This window comes from Macaca fascicularis, chromosome 4 (assembly GCF_037993035.2).
Source record: "Macaca fascicularis isolate 582-1 chromosome 4, T2T-MFA8v1.1".
Classification (NCBI taxonomy): domain Eukaryota; kingdom Metazoa; phylum Chordata; class Mammalia; order Primates; family Cercopithecidae; genus Macaca; species Macaca fascicularis.
Window position 1 is genome coordinate 54,592,829 of NC_088378.1, and position 25,504 is coordinate 54,618,332.

Genomic DNA, 25,504 nt, shown 5'->3' on the forward strand with positions numbered 1-25,504 from the left:
ATAAGCAGAAGATCAAAACAATAGAAGTTTGGGGTTTGTTTTTCTCTTAGGCATTATGTGCGCTCCTTAATTAAGAAAGGAATACCTCCAGGATCTGATTTACCTTCTGTCAGTGAAACTGATGAAACTGCAATGCATAGCCAGACGGACTTGAGTCAAATAGCAAAAGCTACATCTCAGGTAACTATGTTACTCTTACTATTGGCCCAACTCTTAATGATACAAGACTTTTTCCTTATATTGTGAAAACACAGTATACATACAAAATAATGTATAATATGGATCTGAACAGTATAAAGAATAGTGTTAAAATAAATATCTTATGTATCCATCACCTAGGTTAGAAAATGGAATAATCATCTGCTATAGAAGTCCCCTGTGTGTTTCTTCTTGGTTGTATTTTCTGTCTGCCACTCAGATTTTGCTAATAAACAACTTCATACTTTTCTCATTTTGCCAATTATAACTTAACATCTTGTTTGTGAGATTCCTCCCTTTTGTTTTATGTCTGGTTCATTTCACTAACCAATGGCATTTATTGTATAAAATTATGCTACAGATGGTTTTTAATCTATCACAGTGTTAGTGGCTATATTAGTTGCTTCTTGTTTCTTACTATTGTAAGCAATAGTATCATGATTTTTCTCAAATGTCCCTTGATATGTCCTCTAGAAACAGGTACAAGAGAGTCTTCGGTTTCAGGGTTCATAACCCTTTATGTGCGATGACTCCCTTTAACAATTTTTTTAAAACTCTAGCACATTGAAAACAACTCATCTTTTTCTCCATGTTAATTAACCGAGAATTGTTGATAAGGAACATAATTAACACTGAGAGAACATACAACTTCACTATTTGGTGGTTGAATGACTACTAAGCATAGTTGCTCTAATTGCCTATCTATATAGGTCACAGGAGTATCCGGAGACGAGGAGATATGACCACATGAAATACAGCAGTAGGTCTAAAACCTGCTGTAATTTCAAAGTGCTAATCAGCTTACATATTCTTGTAAGATATTTGCAACAACTATAATATAATGTAAAATATTGTGACATTTTGTGGATAGGGTCACAGTTATTGCTCTCAACATTGTGACTGCTTGCCTGTATTGACAAATTGATAATTGAAAAACAAATGCTGAATGTCAGTCAAACATGTAATGTCTTTCTAACCATCCACATTAATGGATTCATGAAATTTAACTATGAGCTTCATTGGAGATCAGATTAGGAAACCCTGTTCTAGGATATGAATCTAGCAGTCTAGTTAATAGGACATTCATTCATCTGCTTGACCCTACAATAAAATGCCAAACCTTTTTCCGAATGGGTGTAGTAATACCCACACCTGTCAGTACCAAGAGTTTTCTTTATGACAGCATTTGGTAATGTATGATATTTGCTAAAGTGGTGGCTATAAAATGGTATTTTGTTTTTTATTAGAAATGCATAATTTATTGACATATTAACCCATATATGCCTGAGGTTGCAATTTTTCGAATTTGAAAAATCAGACCTTGGCAATGACCTTGAGCAGCAGGATGTTTAGCTTTCCAATGCAAAACAAATGTAAAGAAATCTTGCTTCCATTTATGTACCTCTCCATCCCATTTTCACCATTCTGCCCTCCATAGGAAACTTTCAGGATTTTTTTTTTTTTTTTTTTGAGACGGAGTTTCGCTCTGTCGCCTGGGCTGGAGTCAGTGGTGCGATCTCGGCTCACTGCAAGCTCCGCCCCCCGGGTTCACGCCATTCATTCTCCTGCCTCAGCCTCCGGAGTAGCTGGGACTACAGGCACCGCCAGCACGCCCGGCTAATTTTTTGTATTTTTAGTAGAGACGGAGTTTCACCGTGTTAGCCAGGATGGTCTGGATCTCCTGACCTCGTGATCCGCCCGCCTCAGCTTCCCAAAGTGCTGGAATTACAGGCGTGCGCCTCTGTGCCCGGCCGAGGATTTTTTAATGTAAATGCAAAGAAACATACACACAGTATTTCACAAATTCCTTTTTTTTTCCCACTCAAAATTCAATAATCTTAAAACAATACTTAATATATGCTGGAGATATTTCAGTCTATACCTAAAGAGTATCTTCATTCTGAAAGCTTCATAATTTTTTATTATGTAAATTAACCATAGTTTATTTCTATCAATTTGTATAGATGGAATCTTGGGTTGATTTTACTCTTTTGCTATTGTAAATAATACTGCTATGAATGAATTTGTACATGTAGTGGGATTGTTTGATCAACAAATAAAATTCTATTAGAATTTTAAAATAATTATTGCTAAATATACATGATAAGATTACACCCAGGTTGTACGAATGTTTCCTTATAGCCACATGGAGTGTGTAGAAGTTTTATAAAAATTTTGCCAATCAGATTGGTAAGAAAAAGTAGTTCATTTTGCTTTTCCATTGAATTGATTGTTATTGTGACTGAACATCTTTGTATACATTTACTGCTATTTCTGTTTGTGCTACTGTGCAATGCCTGCTTATATCTTTTGCTTAATTTCCGTTTGGGTTGTATTCCTGTTTAACCAATTCATAGATATTCTTTGTGAAATACGGAGACTTATTCTTTATTAGCTATGTATTTCGTATGTTCTAAGTTTATCTTTTCAATCTTATTTATGTCTTTTTAAAATTTATTTTTAGTTGATAAAAAATTTTATATATTTATAGTGTAAAACATGATGTTTTGAAATATATATATAGCTGAATAACTAAATTGAGCTGATTAATATATGTATTACTTCACGTTCCTCTCATTTTTTGTTGTGAGAACACTAAAATCTGTCTTAGCAATTTTCAAGAATACATTAACCATAGGCCCCATATTGTAAACTGGATCTCTTGAATTTATCTCTACTAACTGAAACTTTGTATCCTTTGACCAGCATTTTCCCAATCACCCACACCCAGCCCCTGGTAACTACCATTCTACTCTCCACTTCTTTGAGTTCAGCTGTGTTAGATTCCACATGTAAGTGAGATTATGTGGTATCTATTTTTCTGTGTCTGGCTTATTTAACTTCACATAACGTCCTCCAGGTTTATCCTAGTTATTGCAAATGATAAAGTTTCTTTTTTAAAGGCTGAATAGCATTCTATTTTTTATATATACCATATTTTCCTTATTCATTCATCCGTGGATGGACAATTTGTTTGATTTCATATTTTGGCTTTGTGAATAACGCTATAATGAAGATGGGAAGGCAGGTATCTCTTTGCTTTTTGACACACTAATTTCATTTCCTTTGGATACACACTCAGAAGTGGGATTGCTGGATCATATGATTGCCCTATTTTAGGTTTTTTTTTTCAACCTCCATACTGTTTTATACAGTGACTACACCATTCTACCTTCTCACCAGCAATATACAAGGTTTCCCTTATTTCCACATTCTTGCTAACACTTACCTTTTGTCTTCTCGATAACAGCCATTTTAACAGGTGTGAAGTGATAGCTTACTGTGGTCTTAATTTATGTTCCTCAATGATTAGTTATGTTGAGCATTTTTTTAAAACATGTATGTTGGCCATTTATATGTCTTCTCCTGAGAAATGCCTATTCAGATTCTTTGCTTATTTTTCAGTTGGGTTGTTTCCTTGTTGATGAGTTGTTTGAGTTCCTTATATGTTTTGAATATTAACCTCTTATCAGATGTATGATTTACAAATATTTTCTCCCATTCTATAGATTGTCTCCTTATAATTGTTTCCTTTGCTATGCAAAAAGAAACATTTTAGTTTGATATAATTCCTTTTGTCTGTTTGCGATTGTTGCCTGTGCTTTAGGGACTAAAATTTGTTGCCCAGGCCAAGATCTTGGAGCTTATCCCTTGTGTTTTCTTCTAGTAGTTTCATGCATTCAGCATACATTCAGGTCTTACAATTAAGTTCTTAATCCATTTTGAGTTAATTTTTGTATATGGTATGAGGTGACTTTCCTCTTTTGTAAATGGATATCCTAACATCATTTACTGAAGAGACTCTCCTTTCTTCCATTGTGTGTTCTTGTCAATCTTTTTTGACCATAATAGCTTGAATTTATTTTTGACTCTCTACTCTGTTCCACTGGTCTATTTATTTTGAAGTCAGCTAGTACAGTGTCTCCCGCTTTGTTCTTTTGCTTTGGCTATTTTTGTGGTTTCACATGGATTTTAGGATGTTTTAATATATCGGTGAAAAATCTCATGAGAATGTTGATAGATTATATTGAATCTGTACATTGTTTTGGCTAGTGCAGCCATTTTAACAATATGAATTCTTCCAATTCATGAACATGGGACATCTTTCCATTTATTTAAGTCTTATTTTATTTCATCAATATTTTATTTTATAGTATTCAGAATATAGGTTTTCACCTCCTTAGTTCAATTTATTCCTAAATAGTTTTGGTAGCTATTGTAAATGGAATTATTTTACTGATTTCTATTTTTGTTTTTTGTATGTTGATTTTGTATCCTGCAACTTTATCGAGTTTATATATTAGATCTAACAGGATTTTTTTTCTTTTTTTTTTTTTTTTGAGACGGAGTCTCTGTCTGTCACCCAGGCTGGAGTGCAGTGGCGCAATCTCAGCTCACTGCAAGCTCCACCTTCCGGGTTCATGCCATTCTCCTGCCTCAGCCTCCTGAGTAGCTGTGACTACAGGTGCTTGCCACAGTGCCTGGCTAATTTTTTGTGTTTTTAGTAGAGACGGGGTTTCGCCATGGATCTAACAGGATTTTTAATGGGGTTTTAAGGGGTTCTATATATAAGATTGTATTATCTGCAAAGAGGAAAATTTCAGCTTCTTTCTTTACAGTTTGAGTGCCTTTTCTTTATTTTGCCTAATTGCTCTAGTTAGGACTTTAGGTGACATGTTGAATAGAAGTGGTTATTTTCCTTGTCTTACTCTTGATCTTGAAAGTAAAGCTTTCAACTTTTCACTGTTGAGTATGTTAGCTATGAGTTTGTCATATATGGCCTTCATTGTGTTTAAGTACATTCTTTATATTAGTTGTCAGTTGAGAGTTTTTTTTTTTTATCATAAAAGGATGTTGAATTTTGTTAAATGCTGTTATTACATCTATTCACATGATTGCATGGTTCTTGTCTTTTATTCTTTTAATGTGGTATATCATATTTGTAGATTTGCATATGTCAAACCATCCTTGCGTCTCTGGGGAAAATCCCACTTAATCATGGTAAATGATCTTTGTAATGTGCTGTTGAATTATGTTTACTAGTATTTTATTAAAGATTTTTGCATGTATGTTCATCAGGGATATTGACCTAAGGTTTATTTTCTTATAATGTCCTTGTCTGGCTTTGGTATCAAGATAATGCTTGTCCTGTATAATTAGTTTGAAAGTATTCCCTCTTTGTCAGATTTTTTGGAAGAGTTTTAGAAGGATGGTAGCAATTCTTGTTTAAATATTTGGAAGAATTCAGCAGTGAAGCCATAAGGTCCTGGACTTTTCTTTTATAAGAGACTTTTTATTTTAAGATATAGGGTCTTTTCCTGTTGCCAAGGCTGGAGTGCAGTGGCATGATCATAACTTACTGCAGCCTTGAACTCCTGGGCTCAAGCAATCTTCCTGCCTTACCCTCCCAAGTAGCTGTTACTACAGGCATGCACCACCACACTTTTTAAAAAAATTACAAATAGGGTCTTCCTATGTTGCCTAGGCTAGTCTCAAACTCTTCGCTTCAATCCTCCTGGCTTGGCCTCCCAAAGTTCTGGAATTACAGGCATAAGCATTGCACCCGGCCAACATGGGTTCAGTTTTTTGTTTTGTTTGTTTGCTTGTTTGTTTGTTTGAGATGGAGTCTCACTCTGTTGCCAGGCTGTAGTGCAGTGGTGCAATCTGGGGTCACTGCAACCTCTGCCTCCTGAGTTCAAGTGATTCTCCTGCCTCAGCCTCCCAAGTAGTTGGGGCTACAGGTGCATGCCACCACACCCAGCTAACTTTTTGTATTTTTAGTAGAGATGGGATTTCACCATGTTGGCCAGGATGGTTTCGATCTATTGACCTTGTCATCTACCTGCCTCAGCCTCCCAAAGTGCTGGGATTACAGACGTGAGCCACAGTTTTTATTACTAATGTAATCCCCTTGCTCATATTGTTCTGTTCAGATTTTATATTTTTATGATTCAGTCTTGGTAAGTTGTACATGTCTAGAAATTTGTTTCTTCTAGGTTATCCAATTGGTTGTCATATAATTATACATAATAGATTCTTAGGATTGTTTGTATTTTTGCAGTATCATTTGTAATACTTCCTTTTTTATTTCTGATTTTGTTTGAGTCTTCTCTCCTTTTTCTTAACTAGTCTAGCAAAAGGTTTGTCAGTTTCGTTTATCTTTTCAAAAATCAGCTCAGTTTTCTTTTTTCTTGTTTATTTCTGTTCTGAGCTTTATTATTTCCTTTCTTCTACTAATTTTAGGTTTAGGTTTAGTTTGCTTTCTTTTCTTCTAGTTCCCTGAGGTGTAGCCTTAGGTTTTAAATTTGAAATTCTTCTTTAAATTTCCCTCTTAGAGTTTCATTTGCTGCATCCTATAAATTTTCATATATTACTGTGTCAATTTTCATTTGTCTCAAGACATTCTAAAAATTTCCCTCTTAATATCTTGTTCAGAAGTACATTGTTTAGTTTCCATGTATTTGTGAATTTTCTGAAATGCCTCCTGTTATTGATTTTTAGACTCATTCCATTGTGGTTATAAAAGGTAGCTATATTATTTCAATCTTCTTTGATTTGTTAAGACTTGTTTTGTGGCCTAACATATGAGTATCCTGGAGAATGTTCCTTGTGAGCTTGAGAAGAATGTGTATTCCACTGCTGCTAGATACAATGTTCTGTATATATCCATATAGGTCCGTTTGATCTAAAGTGTAGTTTAAGTCTGATGTTTTCTTTTTGATTTTTTGTCTGGATGAGTTATCCTTTGCTGAAAGAGGAGTATTGAAGACTCCAACTATTATTGTATTGCAGTCTCTCTCTCCCTTTGGATCTATTAATATTGCTTTATACATTTAGGTGCTCTAACGTTGGATGCATAAATATTTATAATTATTGAATCCTGTTAAGCAATGGACACCTTTATCATTATGAAATAACCTTCTTTGTCTCTTCTTTACCGTTTTTGGCTTACTGTCTATTTTATCTGATCTAAATATCACTATTCCTGCTCTCTTTTGCCTTACATTTGCATGGAATATCCTTTCCCATCTTTTTATTTTCAGTCTATATGTGTCTTTAAAGGTGAAGTAAGTCTCCTGTAGGCAGTAGATAGTTGAGTCTGTGTTTTAAATACATTCTGCCACTCTATTCCTTTTGATTGGAGAATTTAATCCATTTACATTCAAGGTGATTATTGGTAGGTAAGCACTTACTACTATTATTTCATTTTTTTTTTTTCTGGTTGTTTTGTAGATCCTTTGTTCCTTCTCTTCTGTTTTCCTTTGTGGTTAGGTTATGTTTTCAGTGGTTTGCTTTGATTTTGGGTATCTACTATAGGTTGTAACTTTATGAGTACCATGAGGCTTACATAAAACATCTTATGGTTGTAACAGCATATTCTAAGCTGATAGCAACTTAACTTTGATCGCATACAAAAACTCTACACTTTTACTCTGTCTCTCTTATGGTTTATATTTTTGATGTAACAATTTACAATCTTTTATATTGTGTATCCCTTGACAAATTATTGCAGTTATTATTATTTAAAATATAATTTTTCTTTTAACATTCATACTAAAGATGTAAGTGATTTAAACATCACCATTACAGTATTAAAGTATTCTGAATTTGACTATGTACTTACTTTTACCAGTGAGTTTTATACTTTCATTTTTTTAATGTTACTGATTACCATTCTTTTCTTTCAACTTGAAGAATTCCCTTTAGTATTTCTCGTAAAACAGGTCTGGTGGTGATGAATTCCCTCAGCTTTTGTTTGTTTGGGAAAGTTTTTATCTCCACTTCAGTTTTGAAGGACATATTTTTAAAGTATAGTATTCTTGCTTAGTATTATTTTTCTTCAGTACCTTGAATATATTGTCCCATTCTCTCCAAGCCTGTGAGGTTTCTACTAAGAAATTTGCTGATAAATTAGAACTCCTTATTTGCTTCATTTCTCTTGCTACTTTCAGAATCCTCTCTTTGTCTTTGATTTCTGACAGTTTGATTATAGTATGTCTTGGTGTATAGTCTTATTTGGATTAAATCTGATTTTGAAGACCTTCTACCTTCCTCTACCTGGATATATATAACTTTCCCCAGATTTGAGAGGTTTTCTGCTATTATTTCTTTAAGTAAGTTTCTACTCCTTTGTCTCTGTCTTCTCTTTTTTGAACTCAAATATTTGCTCTTTTGATACTGCCCCATAAACCGTGTAGTCCTTTTTCATTCCTTTTCTTTTTTCCTCATTTGAGTACATATTTTCCAATAGCCTGTCTTCAGTTTCACAGTTTCTTTCTTTTGCTTATCTGCTTGATTGATTCCGCTGTTGACCTTCTCTTTCATTTTTTGTTTCATTTCATTCATTATAATTTTCACCTCTAGAATTTGTTTAATTTATTAAAATAATTCCAACCTCTTTGTTAAGTTTCTTGTCTTAGTTGTTCATTGTTTTCCAGATATCACTTAATTGTGTTTTGATATTTTTTTAAGTTCACTGAGTTTCCTTAAAACAATCATTTCACATTTTTGTCAGGCAGATTATAACTCTCTATTTCATTAGAGCTGGCTTTGGTGCTTTATTTTGTTCTTTTGGTGGGGTCATGTTTCCATTATTGTTCTTGATGCTTGTAACCATGTGTTGGTGTCTGTAAATTTAAAAGAGTAGTAAATTATTCTAATTTTTGCAGACTGACTTTGTCTTTGAAAGCCCTTCACCAGTCAGATCATCTAGAGATTTCTGACAGGTTGCCCACAGGCAGGTTTGTTACTGTATTCCTTGAGCGGTCTGGTCTAATGCCTAGATCAGCAGGTGGGCAACCCTGGCACTTGGGTCTACAGGATTGGGCCTAGAATGTGTGTCCCTGGAAACCAGCCTGAAATCTGGGTCTACAGAGGCTAGACTTATGCTGCATAGACCTAGAGTACCAGATTCTGCAAGGGTGGGCCTGGGGCCTCAGTTTATGGGGTCCAGCCAGCCACCAGGGTCTACTGGGTGGCCTGGACCCTAGGCCTGGTAGGGATCTACTTTACTGCTTTACTGGTCCAGCCTGTGTTTAGGTCCAAGGCAAACTCCAGTCTTTACTTCTTTTTTTTCTTCTCCCAAATAGAGGGTATCTCCTTTGCCTGGGACTGGGAGTGATGTGTGTGATGCAATACTGTCCTTCCTACCCTCTTCAATGTGTCTTATTTCTGTGCCACATTCAGTTGCTATAACCTTTCACCAAGTTTCTTTAGCTCTTATGAAGATATTTTCTTATGTGGATTATTGTTTAAATTGATGTTTTTGCAGGGGGCAAATACAGGAAAGTCCTGTTCTGCCCTATGGCTGCTAAGAGCTCCTGAATATTGTGTCTTTGTATAAACAAATTATTTGTATTTTTAATGTGGTTGAATTTATTTATATATTCATGTACAAATCTGGTTCCTTAAACCAGATCTAGAAATCTCAATCATATATAATCATATTGCATATATATAATCATATTATGATTATATATGATTGAGATTTCTAGATCTTATTTAAGAAATTTTCCCTATTCTTAGGTCATAAAGCTATTTTTCTAATCATCTTGTACAATGTTATAGTTTTACTTTTATAAAATCCAATTAATTTGGAACTGATTTTTGTGTATGATATAAAATGATGAATCCAATTTTATTTTTTCCCATATGGATACACAATTAATTGTTTTTAGAGGAATTCTTATGCAACTTTTAAACTTTATTATGAAATTTCAAGCCATTACAATATGATAATGCTTGTAAATATAATTCTAAGTTATAATAATAGATTCTTGGAGATGAAAGGTATCCATAAACTGATGTTCCAATTCATAATGAAACTTTGAAAAACTCCTCTTTAATTGGTTTGGCTTTTATTTGTTGAATGTGATAGCGTATGTGATGGTATAAGATATCTGGAGGTTACATCATCACATACAGATCAACAAATCTATTAGTGTTAATTAGAAAGTAGAGACTAATAGGTGATTGAGGAGAATGAATATCTGTCAACATTTTTTGAAGTTTTTTTTAATTTAAATTATTGATTGCATTAGTTTTAAAGAGGTAAAGATTATCCAGAAGATCATCATAAAATAATAGCCAGTGTGCTCTACACCTACTCATTTTTCAGTCTTCTTCTCAAGAGTCATGCACTTTTATTTTATTTAACTATTTCTTCTGGTATGTATCTCCATAATTCTAAATAGTAGGCTTCATGAGGGCAGAGAAATTGATTTTATTATATTTTGTTTCTCCCTCAGCACCTGTGAAAATGCCTAGCATATAGCAAACACCATGACATATTTGTTGAATGACTACATGCTATTATATCTTGATCTGTTAATTTAGAGGTTATCTCTTGACTTCCTGTCATGGGAGATAAGGATTTAGCACACCTAAACTCACTTACTATCCCATATCTACACTTTCCCCTGTCTTCAAGATTTTGTCATTTCATAAACTTTGGTTGAATCAATATTCTTGTTTTGTAAGGATTATTACTGCTGAAGCAAATACTATAACATTTCTTACACAAGGTTTTATACAAGCAAATTACTGCACTTTTTCCTTTGCTCACTTTACTATAAGAAGTATTAGGCCGGGCATGGTGGTTCACGCCTGTAATCTCAGCACTCTGGGAGGCCGAGGAGGGTGGATCACAAGGTCAACACATCGAGACCACGGTGAAACCTCGTCTCTACTAAAAATACAAAATATTAGCCGGGTGCGGTGGCGGGCGCCTATAGTCCCAGCTACTTAGGAGGCTGAGGCAGGAGAATGGCGTGAACCCGGGAGGCGGAGCTTGCAGTGAGCCGAGATCGCCCCACTGCACTCCAGCCTGGGGCGACAGAGCGAGACTCCCTCTCAAAAAAAAAAAAAAAAAGAAGCATTAGTAGGTCTTTCCAAACACTACAAAAATTAAAATATCTCTATACATCATTTTCTACATAGTCAAATACATCAAATATTTTATAAATGCCAGTTCTTTTTTTTTTTTTTTTTTTTTTTTGGAAACATCACCCATGCACTCTTTTGCTGTCTTGCTTCAGTGCAAACTGAGAGAACTTTGCTCCTGGTACCTTTAGACTTCCTTTTGTCTCTCTTCTCTGATGGATTTCCTATTTTTGGTCTCTCTTCTTTCATGGTTTAAACCCTAATTTTAGTGTAGCATATCTTCCAATACTTCCTCAGAAAAGATGTACAGGAAGTAAAATATATGAGAACTTGCATGCTTGAAGATGCCTACATTCCATTCTCCCACCTAATTTATATTTTGGCAGGATATAAAATTCCAATTTAGAAGTCATTTCCTCAAAATTTTAAAGGTCTTATTTAATCTCTTGTCTTCTAATTTTAAGCATTGCTCTTGATTTAAAGATGACATTCTGGGTTAGGCATGGTAGCTCACATCTGTAATCCCAGCATGTTGCTAAGCTGAGGCAGGTGGCTTGCTTTAGCTAAGGAGTTTGAGACAACCTGTGCAAGATGGTGAAACCCCATCTCTACAAAAACAAACAAACAAATAACAACAACAAAAAACCCATAAACATTAGCCAGGCATAGTGGTGCATGCCTGTTGTCCCAGTTATGTGGGAGACTGAGGCAGCAGGATGGCTTGAGCCCAGGAGTTTGAGGCTGGAGGGAAATAAGATCATGCTACTGAACTCCAGCTTGGGCAACAGAGCCAGATCCTGTCAAAAAATAAAAATAAAAAAAAAAGGCATTCTGATATTCTGATTCTTAATCTTTTATATGTGACTCTTTTAGGACCTTATTTCCATTCTTGGCATAATGAAATTTCACTCATTGGCCTTGGTATGGGTTTTTTTTTTTTTGGTTTGAGACATAGTCTCACTCTGTCACCCAGGCTGGAGTGCAGTGGCGTGATCTCGGCTCACTGAAACCTCCACCTCCCAGGTTCAAGTGATTCTCCTGTCTCAGCCTCCCAAGTAGCTGGGACTACAGGCACCCACCACCACGCCTGGCTAATTTTTTTTGTAGTTTTAGTAGAGATGGGGTTTGGCCATGTTGGCCAGGCCAGTCTTAAACTCCTGACCTCAGGTGATCCACCCACCTCGGCCTCCCAAAGTCCTGAGAGGCGTGAGCCACCGTGCCTGGCCCCGGGGCTTTGTTTTTTTAAACAGGAATTATTTTGCATACTCCATGAAACCCTTCAACCTGAAGTCAAATTCTTCAGTTCTGGAGAATTTCTTTATACCACTTCCTCGATCATTTTCTCTCCTCATTTTTCTCTGCTTTGTGGATCTTCTATTACACTACCTTTCTCCCAATTTACTCTCTAATGTACTTGATTTTTTTCTCATTTATTTAAATATATTTATCCTTATTTATTTTAAATATTTTAAAACTGTTTAGTTTTAGTAAAATACACACAACATAACATTTGCCATCTTAACCATCTTTAAGTGTGCACTTCAGTAGTATTGAATACGTTTTCACTGTTGTACGACTGATCTCCAGAATTCTTTTCATTGTGCAAAAGTAAAACTTTATCGGCATTTAAAAGCTTATGATTCTCCCCTCCCCACAGCTCATGAAAACCACCATTCCACTTTCTGTTCCTACAACTTTGACTATTCCGGGTACTTCACATAAGTGGAATAATAAAGTATTTCTGCTTTTGTGATTGACTTATTTCACTGGGCATAATGTTAATGTTCTCCAGCTTCACCCATGTTTGTACTTGTGGCAAGATTTCTTCCATGTTTACGACTAAATGATATTCCATTGTATGTGTATATCATATTCTGTTTATCCAGTCATTCCTCAATTGATATTGGGTTGCACCAACCTTTTAGATATTGTGAGTAATGCTACTGTGAATTTGGGCGTACACTTATCTCCTTGAGACTGCTTTCAGTGCTTTTGGGAATGTATCTAAGAGTGGAATTGCTGGATATGGTAATCGTTTGAGGAACCACCACACTGTTTTCCATAGTGACCACACCATGTCACATTCTCAACAGTGCCTCTCAAATTTCTCTACATCCTTACCAACATTTATTATTCTCTGTGTGAATTGTTTATGGTAGCCACCTTAATGGGCATGAAATGGTGTCTCATTGTAATTTTGGTTTGTATTTCTCTAATGATTCATGATATTGAGAATCTTTTCATGTGCTCTTGGCCATTTGTATATCTTCTTAGAAGGGTCTATTCAAATTCTTTGCCCATTTTTTAATTGCATTGTTTGGGTTATTTTGTTGTTTTTGTTCTTTTTAGAAATTCTATGTATATTCTTATATTTTCATCTTATCAGATATATAATTTGCAAATATTGTCTCCCAATTTGTAGGTTGCAGTCTGACTCTGTTGATTGTGTCCTTCAGTGTACAGAAGTTTTCTTTTTTTATTTTATTTCAACTTACCTATTTTTTATTTGTGTTGCCTGTGCTTTTGGAGTCATATGTAAGAAACAATTGCCAAATCCAGTGTCATGAAGCTTCCTTCTATGTTTTCTTCTACGAGTTTCGTAGTTTGTATCAGCTTCAGTGCCTAAAGCTTGTATTGTTTATTCCACTTATTCTATTTTTAGTTTCTAAGAGCTCTCTCATTTTTTATTTTTTGTAGAAGTTCCTTATTTGATAGATGAATATCCTATTATTTTTCTACTATTACTAATCTTTTAAAAATTGCTCCACATAATATTGTTTCTGTTTTCTATGAATCTTGCCACCCACAATTGTTAGCGTCTTTCTTTCATATAAGAATCTCTCCTCAATTGTTTGCCAATACTTTGTTGTACATATATATTTAAGAAATTTAAGGCACCAAATAGTTGCTGATTAGAAGCAGCTCAATGGCATGGCCAGAGTTATCAACTGTTGGCTCTAACTTAAGATAATTGAGGATGAGTGAGTTTTATATGGAGGTAGGGCTGGCTGCTAAAGTGCATCTTGCAGCTTGAGCTCTTTTCCCTAACTCTGGTGAGTTTCTCCAGTTAATGGTCCTCTAAGGTTGATCACAGGGAATGGTATATACTTGTCCATCCATGAAGGCCAAGCACAGGGAAGCTGAGAGTCTCAGCACTTAGCTTGTGAACTTTCACTTAATTCCTCTGTACAGTAGACTCTTCTACTTCCAGAGTATCTGTGAATTCAGATTAAGAGATTTCTCATTTAATTTCTCCACTTGAAGCAATTTCAAGTGTGCTGTTTAGGCAGAAGATTGGATGCTGAACCAGAAAGATTAGGGAGAAGAAGTGGAGTTCCTTGTATAGACATTCAACCCATGTCCATGTTTTCAGCCCGTATCTCATTCTTTCCTGCTGAGGTACCTGCTAATCTACTCATTGCTTCTGAGGTCCTAAGGCATGGAGAGGCTTTGCTTTGCACTTAGTATTTACCTGTCACTACTTTGCTATCTCTTCCATCCACTTTACATAATCAAAAAAAATTGTTGACATTACCTGTAATTAGCCTGTATGAGTTTTTGCCATTTTACTTTTTACATTTATTTTTAATTGTGTTCCAGACACAATTAGTTGATATTAAATAATTAAAACAAAATTTATATACACATGAATTCAATTTAAATTCCTTGTTAAAACTTTCAGGAGCCATATTTATAATTGAAATCAGCCTTTTTAGGTTCTGTACATTACTTGCCAGTCATAATCTTACTAATTTCTCTATATTAATGGCTGGTACCTTGTGCCAAGTAATATGTCTACTTAGGGATATTACTGTTTTAATTTAACTCTTGTTACAGGATTCAGTCATTTAATAAATTAACATATTCTGTGTCTTAATGTGACAGGCTTAAATACCCAGTCAATTATTTAATTCAATTCATGTCCTTTGACACTTAAAGTTAAAAACAAATTTTTTGTTGGTAAGTTTTAGCAAATTTTCACAAAAACCTATTTCTTCAAGGTTTAAGAAACGATATTAGCTCTTTTAGTAACTTTGGTGCTTTGGATAGCTGTAATGTTTTGTTGAATTCAAAATGGTTTCAAAATATGTTTCTTTTAATTCATAGGGAAATGCTGCTTCACAAGTTATACTTGGAAAAGGTAAATTAGTAATTTTCCTGTGACTTTTTTCAATGTACATCAAGATACAGAGGGGCATCTCTGCTTCTTGACAGCTTCGCTTTTGGCTCTCAGCAGCCTTTCTTCAGTGTCTCCTTTGATTTGCTGAGCCTAGTCTGCTCTGGGCTTTAAAAAAAAGAGATAATTTCAATTGTTAAATTGAAGCTAAAAATAAAAATAAAAGAGGATCTGATTAAAGACCCATGAATAAAGTTCATCTGTTTTAATGCTGCACCCTGTGATCAAAACACTGAAACCGTTGCAAATTCCTTAGTTTCTAAATAAAAGACTTGAATTCAAAATTATTTATATAATTTTGGATCCAGAAGTCTACAGGAATGCTATGTCGGCCAGGCATGGTGGCTCACGCCTGTAATCTCAGCACTTGGGGAGGCTGAGTCGGGCAGATCAAGAGGCAGATGGAGACCATCCTGGCCAAAATGGTGAAACCCTGTCTCTACTAAAAATAGAAAAATTAGTTGGGCATAGTGGTGTGTGCCTGTAGTCCCAGCTACTCAGGAGGCTGAGGCAGGAAAATCGCTTGAACCAGGGAGTCAGAGGTTGCAGTGAGCTGAGATGATTGTGCCACTACACTCCAACCTGGCGATAGAGCAAGACTCCGTCTCAATAAAAAAAAAAAAAAAAAAAAAGAAAGAAAGAAAGAAAAAAAAAATGGTATGCCACATTACTTGGTAAATATAAAATAAGGCTCTAGAACCGCTGACTGTGGGGAGTAATTAGATGTCTTACTGAAACACATTTGTTGCACTAGATCTTTCAAGTTTTTATTTCCCTTTCTGTTGTCTAAGCCATCCCTTCCTATAAGAATATGTCCATCAATAGCAGATTTTAAGTAAAGAATCTAGCTAATTTCTGTTGTAACTTCACAATCTCTAAAGAATCTATGAACAAATTTATCAAAGTAATTTTGAAATTTCTGAACACTCTAATATGCATAGAAATTATTATTAAATTCTCCTATGTGTATGAAATGTGTCTCTGTGTGGACCTCCATAAATGTATGAAGCCTGGATTATCTCAGTAAATATTTTCCCAAAAATAGACTTTGATATTTAACTTTCCTTTTATCATTTTACGTATCTCAATAACTTGTTATTTAACAATATAAGGTATTTTTGACATGTGTGTCTTCTAGGCACAGAGGAACAAACCGACTTTGGATTGAGTGATGCCCATCAGAGTGATGGATTAAACTTGGAAAGAGATATAGTCAGCCAAACCACAGAAACACAGGAAAAATCCCAGGAAGAACTTCCAATGACAAATAATGCTGTTTCTAAAGAAATATGGTTAGATTTTGAAGATTTCTGTGTTTGTTTTCAGTAAGTATCCCAATGGGATCAATCTGACTATGTCGTAGTGGTTACACCCTGAACTGCATTAGCATACAAAGTCACATTAGGATTTATTGTTGCATATTTAATATAGTGGTTATACAACCTCTTAATTCTTAGCATCATTCAAAATAAGCCAATAACAGCCTAGTGTTGGTATAATATCAAATAAACGTTATAAAAGGGAAAATAAGTATATTGATTATCCATATAACACATTAATAGCCAAACCAATTTTAGGCCAGTTTCCACTTCTCCTCAAAGGCTTGTTTCTTAATTAAAGTGAAGAAATTTTATTCACTGGAATAATTCTTGTCCCTTTAGGGCAACTGACCCAATACTGTTGTTATTTTTTAACTTTCTTCCTATAATTATTTGATTATAAGAAACTTAACATGTAGTATTAATCTTTAAACTTAACATGTAGTATTAACCTATAATGACAATAACATGTTAAAAATCTTTTTTTTTCAGAAATATATATATTTTCCACAAGCCAAGTTCATATTGCCTTAACTTTCAAAAATCAGAATTTAAGGTAAATATATTATAATCTCTTCTATTCTCTTTAAATTTTTGGTAGAATCACACCAGTGGGAAACATCTTCAAATTTCTCTAAACATTTCTAAACTTGTAACATAATTATATTTTTAAAAATTATTTTTTAGAGTCTCCCACTAACCCTTATCTAAACAATAAGCAAAATTCCACTAGCTCATAACCACAAATGTGATCCATCTGACCATGTTGAATCCTGGCCTGAATTATTACACAAATACACATTAAGAAAAATTTGATTTATGAAAAAATGAAGGACATGCACAAATAAATTCACTAGATTTGGTTTCAATTAGTATTTATGTTTCCTAAAACATAAGGACACTCCACCATTATGCCTGCATTTTTCCCCCATATTATCCCTCTGCCTGGAGTTTCTACCTTTTCATCCCTGTTATCCTCTTTGCTCTTGTTCAGCTAATGCCTAGAAATCCTTCAGAATAGCATAGATGCCCTTGACACTGTGAGGCTTCCCTTCCCTTGCCATGGAGTCTGGGTTAAGAGGCTCAGCTTCACCAGCCTGACCAACATGGTGAAACTCCATCTCTACTAAAAATACAAAAATTAGCCAGACATGTTGGTGTGTGCCTGTAATCCCAGCTACTCAGGAGGCTGAGGCAGGAGAATTGCTTGAACCTGGCAGACGGAGGTTGCAGTGAGCTGACATTGCACTCCAGCCTGGGCAACAGAGTGAGACTCTATCTCAAAAAAAAAAAAAAAAAAAAAAAGAGGTTCAGCTTCATGCCCTCTGTATGCTCTGTGTTCTCCTGGCATTTGCCTCCCACCCTCCCACCCTCCCAACTTTCTGATTGCTTCTCTGTGCCCATCCTTCCCCCTACTTACTGTTAGCATGATTAGAAGGGCTGTATCCTTTTGTTTACCACTTATAAGAACATTCCTGACATGAGGTAGGAACTGAATTTAAAAATTGTCAATTAAGGTAATTAACAAACCACCTATTGAGCAGAATTTTAAGAAAAACTATGGCACATATTCTGGGAAACTAAACTGTATTAACATTTACATATTGTCCTGTCATAGGACAAGGCCACCCAAGCATCTAATAATAATCCCACACCTCCATGAGCAGTACGCAGGGGTGGGGGAAGTAAGTAGTCCTTGAAACGTTTCTATTGCATTTGTAACACATGAAAATGGGCAGAGAAACCTTTTGATCAGACCTCAAGAACTGCTCTGTTGCTGGCTCCTTACTCTGAAAATAAGAATAGTGACTGGGGGAAAGAAATCCTTCACCTAGTCCTAGAGTATGTGAAAACACCTAGAGGAATACTTTGACTTTATAGAGGTAACACAACAATTAATTGGGAATAGTTGAACCCAGAGTATGATATCAGCATAATGTACAGTTTACAGTTTTAATTTAGGCGTATTTCCATATTTAACCTATTGCCAATGATGAAATGACAATGGTTTATACATGTTGTAGGCCCTTAGGTTCTTTATTGCATTTACTCCTCATAACAAAACCTGTGAAAAAGATATTATTCATGAAATGCTCATCATCACTCGCCATCAGAGAAATGCAAATCAAAACCACAATGAGATACCATCTCACACCAGTTAGAATGGCAATCATTAAAAAGTCAGGAAACAACAGATGCTGGAGAGGATGTGGAGAAATAGGAACACTTTTACACTGTTGGTGGGACTGTAAACTAGTTCAACCATTGTGGAAAACACTGTGGCGATTCCTCAAGGATCTAGAACTGGAAATACCATATGACCTAGCCATCCCATTACTGGGGATATACCCAAAGGATTATAAGTCATGCTGCTATAAAGACACATGCACACGTATGTTTATTGAGGCACTATTCACAATAGCAAAGACTTGGAATCAACCCAAATGTCCATCAGTGACAGACTGGATTAAGAAAATGTGGCACATATACACCATGGAATACTATGCAGCCATAAAAAAGGATGAATTCGTATCCTTTGTAGGGACATGGATGAAGCTGTAAACCATCATTCTCAGCAAACTATTGCAAGAACAGAAAACCAAATACTGCATGTTCTCACTCATAGGTGGGAATTGAACAATGAGATCACTTGGACACAGGAAGGGGAGCATCACACACCGGGTCCTATTGTGGGGAGGTGGTAAGTGGGAGGGATAGCATTAGGAGATATACCTAATGTAAATGATGAGTTAATGGGTGCAGCACACCAACATGGCACATGTATACATATGCAACAAACCTGCACATTGTACACATGTACCCTAGAACTTAAAGTATAATAATAAAAAAAAGAGATATTATTACCATCATTTTACATCTAAGGAAAATGAAGCAGATCAAATGTGAAATAACACATGTAAAACACATAGAAGAATGCCTATTGGTAAGTGATAATAAATGTTGGCTGTCATTTACTAAAGACAGTTGCATAGTAGCTTTTGGTACACATAACCATCCTAATTTAAAAGTGTATGTGGTAAACTGGTCAACTGTTCTTTATTCTGATCTTATTCTTATGAGGTGATGATTAGCACAGAATTTTTTTTTCTCTTTTAAATGTCTCAGCTTGGTGAAATAAAACTATGACATTCCTTTTTATTTCCCTGAATTGTTTTAAAATTAATGGTGTGAGAAAATAACTTTCTTGGAAGGCATTGGAATATAATCTTATTGGCATTTAGTATGGCCTGAAAGGAAGGATCAGCTGTGGTCTGAGGCCAGACACTCCAGACCTTAGTGGCCTGCTGAGCTGGGGACACAGAGCCCGAAGCCTCTCCTCAGCACAATCCACTTGTTCCCTTGGTGTTCAGTGAGAGGTTAGAGCAGGGTCATTTCAAAGGTGCCATGAGCTGGCACCAGGGCAGAGCCCCTGTGTGACCTTTAGGAACACCCCACCCCTCAATTCTCAGGCCCTTGAAAATGACAGAAAATGAGCTCCGGGCAGAAACTCCTCCTCAGGCATGCATGCCAGGCTCCCAAGTCCAAGGGTCCTTCATATTTTCAGATAGTGTATATTTGAAACAACACTCTATATCATCAACATGTCACAGCTGACAGGAAACAAATAAAATAAAGTGCCAAATGAAAACAAATGGAAAACAGGGAGAGGAGTAATCATTTAAGTCATGATTACATTGTATCAAGCATTTCTAGCACTCTTTGTTATACTTGATTAAATAACAAGGCTTCCTTTTTCATAGCATTGCTACATATTTGTCTTTCATATATTAACTGTTTTTTAAATACTATGATAGAATATGAAAAACTTTTAAAGTGTAGCATATTTCAATTAAGTTAATTGAACACATTTACCGTGTGCCATCCCTCACAATTATGTTGAAGCACTGAGAACTTGAAAGGCAATAATAATGTATTAGACAAGAGTGCCAGCCTTAGAGTCAGGCAGATGGCTATACCTACTTTTATCTCGCGTCTTTGCTACTACAAACTCTGTGACCTTTGGTAAATAGCTTACCCTTTCTGTGTAATAAGATACATTAATGTATCTAAATAATTATATTAATTATTAAGTATTATTAAGTACTATCAATGTGTAATTAGATACATTGATAGTACTCATATAGGGTGAACTGAAATTATATACATGTAACCTTTATGCAACTATCTTTTAAGGGAAGTTTTGATTTTACTAAGCACTTTATTCCATCTCCAAAACAAAAACCCACAGCCCACTGTGTCAGCAAGCAGTGGGTATTGAGTTAGTCCGTTCTCACACTGTTGTAAAGAACTATCTGAGACTGGGTAATTTATGTAGAAAAAAGATTTAATTGCCTCACAGTTCCACAGGCTGTACAGAAAGCATGGCTGGGAGGCCTCAGGAAATTTACAGTCATGGTGGAAGGCGATGGGGAAGCAAACATGTCTTACCATGGCAGAACAGGAGAGAGAGAGACAGCAAAGGGGGAAGTGCCACATGCTTTCAAACAACCACATCTCCTGAGAACTCCATTGCTAGAAAAGCAAGGGATAAGTCTGTTCCCCTGATTCAATCACCTCCCACCAAGCCCCTCCTTCAACATGTGGGAATTACAATCCGACATGAGATTTGGGTGGAAACACAGAGCCAAACCACGGCAGGTGTATATCTGAAGCTCCTGTGGAAAGAAGGAAGAGAGAGCTTATTTCATGTACCATCCTGTAAGATAACTTAAGACATCCAATTGGCCATTCCCATTATCTGCCACAGTTACTTACTCTGTGGCCTTCCTGCCCATCAAAGACCCATGCTTGAGTACTACTCTGCCCTGGGCTCAGTCTCTTCTCTTTCTTATTTCTGGAACAAGCATATCCCTTTTCTTTCCTCATAGAGGAGAGCTCTGCCTCTCTCTGATATAGTGGCTAGTCCAACACAGCGCTGCAATTTCCACAGATGGTTGCCAACATTCACCCAGTATAATTTTCTTCATATAATTAGATTCATAAAGTGTTTATTTTGACACTGAGTTTCCTGTAAATCTTAGATGTTATACTATGTTTTCATTACAAGTGAAAATAATAGCATTGATCAACTGATATTAAGTACGACAACTGCTCTAATTTCTTGCAGTTTTCAGAAGAACGAGTGTCCTACTATCTATTTGTAGATAGTCTAAAACCTATTGAACTACTGGTTTGCTTTTCTGCATTGGTACGCTGGGGGGAGTACGGAGGTAAGAGGACTCTGAGAAAATGATAGCCTTAAAGCCCAGATCATGTTCAGGCTAGGGAACATGCAATAATAAGATCTTTAGAGGCCGGGTGTGGTGGCTCACACCTGTAATCCCAGCACTTTGAGAGGCTGAGGCGGGTGGATCACCTGAAGTCAGGAGTTCTAGGCCAGCCTGGCCAGCATGGTGAAACCCTGTCTCTACTAAAAATAACAAAACTTAGCAGGGCGTGATGGCAGGCGCCTGTAATCCTAGCTACTTGGGAGGCTGAGGCAGGAGAATCACTTGAACCCGGGAGGCAGAGGTTGCAGTGAGCTGAGATCATGCCATTGCACTCCAACTTGGGCAACAAGAGGGAAACTCTGTCTCAAAAAAAATTTTTTTTTAATTAAAAAGATTTTTAGAAGACAATGGATGAAGGAACTTCCTCCCTTTCCAGAGTTTCTCCAGAGTCCCACTGGACCACCTACACCACCTCCTCTGATGCTCTTACTCTGCAGACACCAGGGGTTATGCTCACTCCTGCCACCCGCACCTCTTCTGGTTGTACTAATCTGTTCACCTTTTTGTTGTACTCAGTCAATCTGTTGTTGCTGTCGTTGTTGACCTGCAAATGTCATCATTCTTAATTATTTCAACATCTATTGAAAAACAAACTATTTGTTTTCGATTTGACATTCCAACAATCTTTTCCTCTATCCCACCTTGGTCTCCTACTTTCATGGTTACCCTGTAGACTTTAAGTTTACCTTTTTTTTTTTTTTTTTTTTTGGTGCATCATCTCGATCATCTCAATTTCAAGCACCTGACTTCCCCCCTCACTGCTTGACTCTCTAGTTCACCCTACAGAACTCCCACTCCTACAATTTTGGAAATACTGGGACTTTCATTACTCTCTACCCTGCCACTTTTTTTTCTGTCCATCACAGAGATACCCTCCACACATTTGCTCTTTTTACCCCCTCATCTAATTTTCCTGGAAAAACTTCACTATTGGTTAAACTTGATGCTATATCCAACTCGCAGTTTCAAGACAGCAGCTGAATGTGATCAGAGGGGAGAAAAACAAACATACTGGCTAGCCCTGCTTAAATTTGAGGAACGCGAATCTCAACAAGGCCTTAAGCACTGCCAGTATTTCTTTCGTTCATTTATTCTCCCACTCTTATTTATTCCTGTAGATGACTATTGCAAACCCTCAAACATGCTCTCTCTCTACAAATCTTCAACACCTACTCTTACTCTCACTCATGTCCAGCTGATGACTTGCTGCTAATCTCACTGAAGAGACAGAAGAAATCAGAAATGATTTCTGCTTTCAGAATTTCTATCTCCCTTTCCCACAATGAACTCTCTCAAAATCTAGGCCACCTTCCTTCTGTTCTAATGGATAGAAAATCTCTGCTCTTCTGCAAAGCCAACCCTTGCATAAACATGCACACACAGGCACATGCTCACAAAACTTCATTCTTTTATTCTTTGGCCTGTTTTGTTAATTTTTTTCTTTAGCTCAAATTAACAGTACATGGCACTGTAAATGTACAATAAGTATTTCCCAAATGCTTAATACTGAATGTTTGTCAACATGTAGGGCGGGGATTTTTTTTTTTAAACTGAAGTATTGTCAACGTTTTGAATGGTGTCTAATGTACAGCAGGTGGCTAGAAAATACTTGTTGTATAATAAATTTTCCAAAATTTAGTGATCTAAGTTTAGTGCGTCTACCAAACCAAAAACTCTGAAGCCACACCATATCCCAGAACATTTAAATTCTATAGGCATGAAGGCATTTCAGGTGATGTTGTGACCTTATATCCTCAATTCCAGTGTTTTCTGGAAATAGGAGAGAAAATATCTTGCCCTCAGTCACTGATGAACAATTAGCCCATATTATTTACCCATTTTTAAGGAAAAACTTGATATTAAATTCAAACTTTGTTAATTGCTTGCTTTCTACATAATGTCAAAGACTGAATCAAAGGTAAAAATTTTGATAAATAGGCTGGGCATGATGGCTCACTCCTGCAATCGTAGCACTTTGGGAGGCCAAGGTGGGCGGGTCACCTGAGGTCAGGAGTTCGAGACCAGCCTGGCCAACATGACGAAACCCCGTCTCTACTAAAAATACACAGATTAGCCAGGGGTGGTGGCAGGTGCCTGTAATCCCAGGTACTCCCGAGACTGAGGGAGGAGAATTGCTTGAACCCAGGAGGTGGAGGCTGCAGTGAACCGAGATTGCACCACTGCACTTCAGCTTGGGTGACAGAGTGAGAATCCATCTTTAAAAAATAATTTTTTTATATAAACAGTGAGATTTTTGGAGTTATTTTTTATTTTTTATACTGTTTTAGAGAAATCTCTTATTTTCAAGATGTAACATGTTTTCTTCCTTTAAAATTGAATCTAGAAGGATATTGTAGTTACTACCATAGAGATAATATGTAGTTACTACCATAGAGATAATAGAGATAGTTCATTATACTACAATGAAAAATGTCCTCCTGCTTCTGATTTTCCTATTCCTGGTTTCTTCACTTGAGAGGATTGTTATAAGGAAGAACATTGAGCAGGGAGGAAGACCTAAGTGTTTCTTTCTAGTAATTTACCTGGAGTAATTTCTAATGTTTTGTGAACATTCAATAATATTTCTAATGCTTTATTATTATTATTTATGTTGTTACTTAATTTAAAAAAAACAGTACTAGTGAATGCCAAACTGCACTTTCACGATCAAATTTTGATACCTTTTTGCTTATCTTAAAGCCTTAACGAAAGACAGTCCTCCCATAGAGCCTGGGCTTCTCACAGCTGAGACATTTTCTTGGAAATCTCTGAAACCAGGCAATCCTGTTCTGAAGATTCACACATATGCTACCAAGGCTACAGTGGTTCGTCTGCCTGTTGGGTATGAAGTGACTTCATTTTTCCCATAATAAAAATGGTTTGAAGCCTTGCAAATTGTTGGTTACTAAAGAAGTAAACAATATAGACTCTAAGATATTGTTTCTTAAAGTAATTTCTCAAGGCATAGGTCTATCATTATTATTCTTGAGAAAAATAATTCCAAAAAAACTACATTGAGAAATACTGTACAATAATACCCCTTTGGGAGATTCATAATTGTCAAAGATTCTGGGAATATATTTAGTCAACAATACTGCTTAAGCTTGTTTAACCCAGCATTTTCTAAAATTAATTTATAAGTATTATACACATAACACTGATAATACTTTAAATATTATGAATTTTCTCATAAATATTTCTTACAAGTTTTCTCACCAATATTATAATACTTAGCAAAAACCTTCATTTTATTTAAATGCAAATTGAGAAATATGCATTTTCCCCTGCCAATCTAGATTTTCCTGTAGCTGATTTTTGTTAAATAATATTTTTAATTCAGATAAAACTAGTTAAACACATTAGTTTCAATTTTAAAGAAAATACATATAATGGAAATTTTTTTTATTTTGATGAATAAAATTCAAAATATTACCTCAAATTTCAGATGAAATAAATATTTTCACTAGGCTTTGAAATAAACATTTTCACTAGCTTTTACTTTTTCCCAAGATCCATCATGCTTATTTTATGTGATCAATGAAAAACTATGGCTCTTATGCAAAAAGCAAAGCCTCAGCAACAAATGCTAAAATAATTGTGTCAGGCATCTAGTACTTCTAGAAAATAATACATTTTGA

At 35.8% G+C, this 25,504-nt stretch overlaps 1 protein-coding gene across 1 annotated transcript in view; it reads left to right on the forward strand.

The window, feature by feature from the left end:
• The window catches only part of ADGB (androglobin), a 232,929-nt gene that overhangs the window by 112,428 nt on the left and 94,997 nt on the right, over positions 1 to 25,504 (forward strand). Inside the window, exons 13-18 of the mRNA XM_005552076.5 lie at positions 51 to 180; positions 15,187 to 15,220; positions 16,395 to 16,581; positions 17,068 to 17,131; positions 21,704 to 21,806; positions 24,567 to 24,708. Coding sequence (XP_005552133.3) covers positions 51 to 180; positions 15,187 to 15,220; positions 16,395 to 16,581; positions 17,068 to 17,131; positions 21,704 to 21,806; positions 24,567 to 24,708 — 660 coding nt within the window. The remainder of the gene's footprint in view (positions 1 to 50; positions 181 to 15,186; positions 15,221 to 16,394; positions 16,582 to 17,067; positions 17,132 to 21,703; positions 21,807 to 24,566; positions 24,709 to 25,504) is intronic.